Here is an 8018-nt window from a genome sequence, read left to right as displayed (position 1 = left end):
AAAATTTATTTTATTTTTTAAATAACATTCAATACATGTTTTTCTTAATTTTTAAATAGAAATAATAAACAATTACATTATTTTTAAGCTAATTAATATTTTAATAGAATTTTAAACTAAATCACTAACTTAAATAATATTTAATAAATATGCTAGAAAAAATAATATATAATTTATTGTCAATTTGTAAAATAAAAAAATATTTTTTTTAACAAAAAAAAGTTCAAATTCGAAAAAAGTGTGAAAATAAACAATATTTTTGTTTAAATTTATAAATATAATAGAAAAAAAAGTACTTTAAAACATAATTATTAAAGTTTAAAAGAAAATATTTTAAAAATTTATTATTTATAAAAATTTTCAGGACAATTAAAGCACAAAGAAGGCAATTTAAAAGAAATTAGTTTTGAAATATTACACATTTAGATAAAATATAAAATTTTAGTAAAATTAAAAAAAAAAACTTAAGCATACATTAGTTAATATATTTATAACTTAAATATGTATTAATTAATAATTTTATTACCAAAATTTCCTAAAAGAAACAAAACAAAAGTTATCATTTTGGGAATTAGAAAATACTAAAAAAAAACAATGAAATATTTTCATTGTATCAACAAAACTGTTAATCAATACAATAAAAACAATACGATTTGGTTTATTCCACAATTAAAAACAAATTTTATGAGAAAAACTTTCATCAAAAAGTTAAACTAATATTACAAATTGTAAAGTTTATAGTTAAAGTTAAACTTCAGTTTAACTTAATTTCACTTCAATCATTTCAATTCAGCGTTCAGATTAACAAAATTTTTAAAGAAAATTATTTAACCAGAAAAAAAACTATAGTTGAATTTGCTTGCAAGATAAAATTTAACAAAAATCTAGCAAAATCAATTAAACATTTGCTAAAATTAGTAATTACCTTATTTCACCAAATATTTTGTTAATGTGAACATAATTTAAGACTTATTAATAAAGATCATGATATAAAAATTTAATTAAAAAGTTATTTATATTTAATAATAGTAGTTTTTTAGTTTAAAATATTTAATTATTCATAGTTAGTTTAACTAACTTTTTTAACATCGTATTTCGTTTCGTTTAAAGTTTAAATATTTTTAAAAATTGCAGTGTTTATTTTTTATTAATAAAATTTATGATTTATTATTAGGATCAATAAAATATTATTAATCATTTTAACTCGGCAGTGATATAGTTTATAATTTTCATATTATGAAATACATATATAAACTTAGTTTAACTACTTATTATTTAATTGACATGCTAGTTTAAACTCTATTTAACCAGCAATAGTTACAATGATCATCATTATCTATTAAAGCATGTTTTTAGAATTTGAATTTTTAACAAAATTATTTGAAAATTTTTCCGCAAAATCTTTACACGATTTTTAAAATTATCTATTAAAGCATGTTTTTAGAATTAAAATTTTTAACAAAATTATTTGAAAAATTTTCCGCAAAATTTTTACACGATTTTTAAAATTATTAATTAAAGCATGTTTTTAGAATTTAAATTTTTAACAAAAATATTGAAAAAAAAATTTCCGCAAAAGTTTTATACGATTTTTAAAATTACAGAACGTTTTATGATCATTTTGTTCTTAAAACTTTTGACATGAAAATTCCGATAGAAAGTAACTAAAATACTGGGACCGTCATTGCGATCTTAAAACTGATACTTTACCGATAGACTACTTCGTTTAAAACTGATCTTGCTTTTAAAAAGAGGCATACTTTTCCACAAAGTTTTTACTTGATTTTCAAATTGAAATAACTTAATTACTGTGTACTGTCATTGCGATCAATCTATGTTTCAAAATGAATTTATTTTCGAAAATACTGATCTTGCTTTATAGAAAACTAATTCGTTCTGATCATGTCTTGAGAAATTTTAATATTTCATTATATAGTTTAAAACTGATCTCATCTTGTCAGATATAAATGATCTAAAAAGCCGATTTGAAAGTTTGATAATCTTATATGAAATCAACTAACAAAAAAATTAAATTACTGGGATCGTAATTGATGGTTAAAAACTGATCTTGTCTTAAGAGAAATTTATAATATTTCACTAACTCATTCTGTACTTAAAACTGATCTTGATTGTGCAAAGACTGATTGTTTTCCTGGGAAGCAAGTAAATTACTGGGATCGCTACTACGATCACTCTTTGTTTTGGAATATATACTGATATTACTTTACAGAAGTAATAACGTTGAAAACTGATCTTGTCTTAGAAATTTCATTATCATTTTGAAACTGATCTTGTTTTGCAAAAGGTTTATGATAATCCACTAAATAAATTACTTGGATAGACATTGCAATATTTTAGGAAATAATAATCTTTATTCTGGGAAGACTATATCATTTCAAATAGGTCTTACCTAGAGAAAATCTCTTAAAATTTCACTCTTTCGGACGAAACTGATCGCTTATCGTCTGAGATGTTAATAATCTTCTACTAACAAAATTATTACGATCATTTTGAACTTAAAACTTATTTAGGAAGACAAATAATCTTTCATAAAGATTTTGCAAAAATTATTGAAATGAAATATAAAAATTATTGCGATCGTTATAGTGATCACACTAAGTATACTTAAAACTGATATTGCTTTTCGTGAATAATTACCTCGTTTAAAACTGATCTTGCCTTAAGAAAATCTTGTCTTGTGATATATTGGAACTAATCTGGTCTAGAGAAAAATTAATCATTCATAATTACGTTTCATTACGTTCTCTAAGAATGAAAAGTATACATAAATATATTTTAAGAACCATAATGCGTCTGTTTCGATAATTTTGTATATAAAGTCAAATTTTAGTATAAAATAATTTTGATCAAAATGTTTAAGACCATACTAATGTATTTAAAGATCACTTACTTGGTGGAAAGTTTCGCTGTATGGAGAAGAGAGTGCGTAAAGACCAACTGGGAGAGAATAACCTCTGTTAAGGTCTTCAGGAACAAAAATTTGAATAATATATACATAGAATATAGGATTATTCATAGTTAATGCAATTTGTAATTGATATAGAGCTGTAGGCTTGATTTAGGAAACGCTGGTCTTATTTTACGAAAAACTTTCTTGTTCTGATCTGAGATATTTACAATATTTTATCATCTAGTTTAAACTGATCTCATCCCATTCTACGCGATCAACAGCTTTATTTTGTAGCGGTGGTGAAGATGATTGAAACTTTTACATAAAATGATTTCTTTAGAGAATGTTATAACGAAAGATATAGAACGGCTAGAGATTCTGAAAATCTTTTACTATTATACCACCACGTTTCTTTGTCCCTAGATAAATATTATAAAGGTTATACTAAAACGATCTTGAAGTTGATCGAGCTGGATTATGTTTTACAAAACATATACCCAAAATACTTGGATTTTCTTTTCAAGAGTAAAATATAGATTCTTGCATCTCACGAACAAATCTGATCCATAAACGATCTTAAGGGTTGAACTATTCAAATAGATCTTAACAAAGCAAATATTATAACGTTTTTTAAACTTATTCTACAATTCTAGGTAAATGATAATTATAAATCGTTTTCTAAAACTATAAAGGAAGAATCGTAAAGTTATCGTAATATATATCAATTGAAGAATTTAATCATGATGAATTAGTGCCTTAACCCTAAACTAAGTAGATTTTAAGGCTGTAAATTAAATGTTTCTTTTCAAGTATTTTAACCTGACTTAAAAAAACTAACCTCTAAATTTTATACTAAAAATTATATATAATAATTATTTTCTGATAAAATTCTAAGAAAACTTAATTAAATTTTATATAGAATCTAGGATTATATTGAAGATTTGTTTACTTTTTATATAGCTATAAAATTTATTAACTTTTTATATTCCTAAATATAACCAAATTTTGTTATTACCAATTGAAAAATCTAATAAAATCTAATACCTGAGAGTTTCTAAACAATTTTTTAATAGAACTTTATCTGGACATAACCTCAAAAACCAATTTTTAAATTATATAATCTTTAAAATTTAAATAAAATGAATTTTTAAAATTTTTTTTTTTTAATTCCAAATATTTTTATTATAATTTAAATGTTTATAAATATCAGTTAAATATGTTCGCAGCAAATTGTTAGTAGAATATTTTTTAAAATATGCCAATTTATTATAATTTATAACAATTAATTGCCAATTTAAATTTATTCATAAAACTACTGTTAATAGAAATGTTGTAATAAACTATTAAATAATAATTAAAAAAAAAACTTAAAACTATTAATTTTTAACACTGCAATTTTTCTCACAAAATAATTAACATTTACGTAAACAAAAATATATTTAAAAAATTATTAAAAAACATAATTAATCGTTTTATATATAGAGGGAAGGATGTTTAAGGAATAACAGCCATTTTTAGTTTTAACTTTCAAAGCCCTGCTTAATATTGGTGGCAAAACAACAAAAAATTAATTTGAAGTAAAAAAAAAACAAATACAAAATGAACACTTTTGTTTAATACAAAATCTTACCTATACAGCTATACATACATATGTATATAGGCCGCCTAAACGGGCGATATAGTTTGCTCAAATTTACGAGCCCTTGAACCAAATCCCTTACTACCATCTGGTCCCATAGGTGTGCGCACCAAATGTTCAGCTGTGCGTGTAGCAAATGATCCTGAGCGAGAGCGTGGTGAACCATCCAGGAAACTACCGGTGCGTGAACGAGGTTGGCCATCATAATCATTGATGCCGTGTTTATAGTTATTAAGAAAACTATTAGTACGTGAGCGTGGTGAACCCTCGTACTCGGAACCAAATGAAAAACGACGATCATAACCAGAATCGGTGGATATACGTCGGCCATTGATGTATTGAGCATTATCATAGGCGGCCAATTTGCTGCTAATATTATTGTTAAAATTATTGGAATAACGTCGTGGAAAGACATTATAGCCACCACCACCGCCACCCACATTGGGATCATCATAAGGCGAGCCAGTTTGGGTTTCCAACGATTGCTTACGCTCCAGATTAAAGTCATTGGAAGGTCTGCGTTGAAAGTGATTACTTATATCACTGCCATTCGAAAAGGTTCTTTCGAATTGCATGGAACCATTAGAGAAACGTCTTTCTCCACCACTACCTATAGAGCCCTGAGAAGTTTTACGATATACTTCTGTCTGGCCAAAATCAGAAATACGTCTTGTACAGGGACAATTATCGGAGCAGTTGGAATCACGTCTTTGCGGTGCATTTTCCGAACAATTTGATGAACGTCTTACGGCATCGGCATAACCTTCTTGAGAACAGTTCGACAGACGTCTCACCAGATTGTGGGAGTTGCTAGTGTTATTAGAGATATTGTTCAAATTCGTGTGTGTCGGCTTGGTCGACATGACTGTGGTGTCAATATTATTAATGCTGTTATTGTTGGCTGTATGGGCCGATATCGTTGAGGTGTTGCTATATCTGCGAGGAGTATAAGCAAAGAAATTGCTGTTGGTGCCGGGAGACGAAGGTGGTTGACTGGATAGGGCATCTTGATTAATACTACCACGGTGTTGATAATGTCCTGAGGCTGGATGATGCCCCTGATGCTGCTGATGATGTTGAGGCTGATGCGCATGATGATCACTGCCAAAACTACCACGATGTGTTGGTGTATAGCCAGTCGATGCTGCATTATGATAGTGTGGCGCCGCTGTTGTGGGTCCATACGATTGATGAACATCGTTGTTATAGGCCTTCGCGGCAAAATCTGAATTATTACGTTTCAATCTATAGCGTAAATCGATATCTTGTACTGGCATACCACTGAAACTGCCACCCCTTGTGCGTTCATAGCTGTGATCATTGAAATAGCGATAATTCTCCACCATACGTACCACCGGAGCCGAAACCTGTATGACTGCCTTTTTGCCAGTTTTCTTTTTGGGAGCCACCATTTCGTAAACCTTAAAAGGACCCTGCAAATTCCTGGCTTCTCTAGCCGAGGACGATTCCAAATATTCCACTAAAGCACATTCTTTTTGCTGCATTTCCGGATACTTGTTCATAAATTGACGCACATCTACGGGTATGGCCATGCCCGGTTTCAAAATACGTATCAAAGCTATTTCACCACATTTGGAGAATATATCGGAAACCTTTTCTATGGTCAATTTATCTAAGGGCAAATCACAAGCCACTATAGTGCGTGAAGGCATGGTCTCATCGAAATTGGGTAAAGCTTCAATACGTCTTACCTTGGTGCCCACATCGTTGAGTTCTATCTTAAGCGATTTACGTCTTACCGCATTACCCACCACCTTCCAGTCCTTGGTCAATTGTCGAACACGTTTAAAGCTGGAAACCAATTTCAGACTAACATAACCCTCCTTATTGCGCTTGACATGTTTGAGTAAAAAGGCATCTTTGAGTATACTATCATTGGAGAAATAATACTCAACAGCATCGGCTATTTCGGCGGCCAAATCATCACTGGGTATTAAAGCTGGATCTAGGTTATCTATTTCATTTATCAGGGTCTTATCACCCGAGGCTGAGGTGGCCTGAGATACCACCGAATTGGCCTTCTCGGCAGCTAAAGGTTCTGTTTTCTTCATGGTTAAGAAGGAGCGATGTACCCGTTTGGTTTCTAAAACTGGTGAGTTGGGGTTATCAGCCGTTTTAGGGCAGTTGTCGTTAGTTTGTTCTTTAGTTTGGAAATCATATTTAAAATTAGGATGTAAATATATATTATCCATTATGGGATGAGCTTGTGCCACGGACTGATGTTTACGGAATTTTTCCAAATTGGCCTCACTTAGGATAGCGGTATTGCTGGTGGATTTCTCAGGACAGCTTAAAACGGCTGTAGAAATGGGTGTATTGGAGCTTAAGGAACTGCTGGTGGTGGTGTTGGTTGAGCTGCATCTTAGATCTATTTCATGCAAAACATGATTATCCACTGCCAAAGGCTTCAACTCATCATCTTCCTCAGATTCCTCAGAACCTTCTATAGAAGAACCCATGCCAACATCTATTTTCTCATCAATATTATCCGCGGAAGGAGAATTACGTGGCGGAGGTGGAGACATGGCGGGAGCTGTTGGTAGTGGCAAATGTTCCAAAGAATCACAACTATCCTGCGAATTATAATCCTCACCATTATTACTACTGCAGCCACTAAAGCCCGCCGTCAAACCCTCATCACTATCAAATTGCGAATCCACAGATTGTTCCTGCGACTCTAGACGCTGTAATAAAGCTTGTGCGGACTTTTTAGCATGAAATCTTAAAAGTTTAGACGGTAAAGAGGAAGACAAAGGAACTATGGCTTTTGTGGAACATTCCGGAGAAGAACAAGAACTACTGCAGCAGGGCTTTTCCTCTACGGGGGATGTAACAACTGGCACTGCTTTAAGCTGATCCCGGTTGTTTAATTGTGTTTGTGTGGTAGTGGTGGTAACTTCTTCTGTTCTTACAGTGGTCACCAAAAATGTATGAGCATTTTTAATATGTTGACTGCGTATCTCACAGGTGTCGCTGCTGCTGTTGTTGTTATCCTTAGCTGTTACCAGCTGTATAACTTCTTCCGGTTGAGGCATATCTTTAAGGTTAGATTCTTTAATGGGTTCACTCATGTTGTTTTAGTTTTTTTTAACGTTTCTATAAGAAACACTTGGATTTGCTTTAGGGGGGTTTTTACCGTTACTTTTTCTATTATTGAAATCCAATATTACAAAATTTTGTGGGTTTTTTTTTGTGGTAATTTTTAAATTGTTATTTAATTGTGCTGTATTAGTGGTTTTGTTTTCCAACAACTTGAACTTCAATTATCTGTTTATGTTGTTAGCGATCGTTGGCTGTGTTGGTTTGTTTTCTGCTGCAAGATCACCTCTTACGTGTGGTAACCAGTAGTAGAGAGTTGGTAATCTAAAACTTTGCTTTGCTTTGGTTTTTTTTTTTTGCAGTCAATTGCAAATAATAGTTTAACACAGCTTCCCAACTATCTTTTTT

General features: G+C 30.5%; 1 protein-coding gene across 1 annotated transcript in view; it reads right to left on the bottom strand.

Moving 5' to 3' along the window:
* Nucleotides 1-262: 262 nt before the first annotated feature.
* LOC119612021 overlaps nucleotides 263-8018 on the bottom strand; it is a 9068-nt gene continuing 1312 nt past the window's right edge. Inside the window, exons 1-2 of the mRNA XM_037967733.1 lie at nucleotides 4542-8018; nucleotides 263-535 (exon numbers count right to left, since the gene is read on the bottom strand). The exon at nucleotides 4542-8018 is cut by the window's right edge and continues 1312 nt beyond it. Coding sequence (XP_037823661.1) covers nucleotides 4577-7642 — 3066 coding nt within the window. The 5' untranslated portion in view covers nucleotides 7643-8018 and the 3' untranslated portion in view covers nucleotides 263-535; nucleotides 4542-4576. The remainder of the gene's footprint in view (nucleotides 536-4541) is intronic.

The sequence above is a fragment of the Lucilia sericata genome, unplaced genomic scaffold (assembly GCF_015586225.1).
Source record: "Lucilia sericata isolate MDLA Ls3-8-SP2 unplaced genomic scaffold, ASM1558622v1 Contig001582F_arrow, whole genome shotgun sequence".
Classification (NCBI taxonomy): Eukaryota; Metazoa; Arthropoda; class Insecta; order Diptera; family Calliphoridae; genus Lucilia; species Lucilia sericata.
The sequence above is the reverse complement of the archived record's forward strand: the minus strand, read 5'-3'. Positions and strand labels throughout refer to the sequence as shown.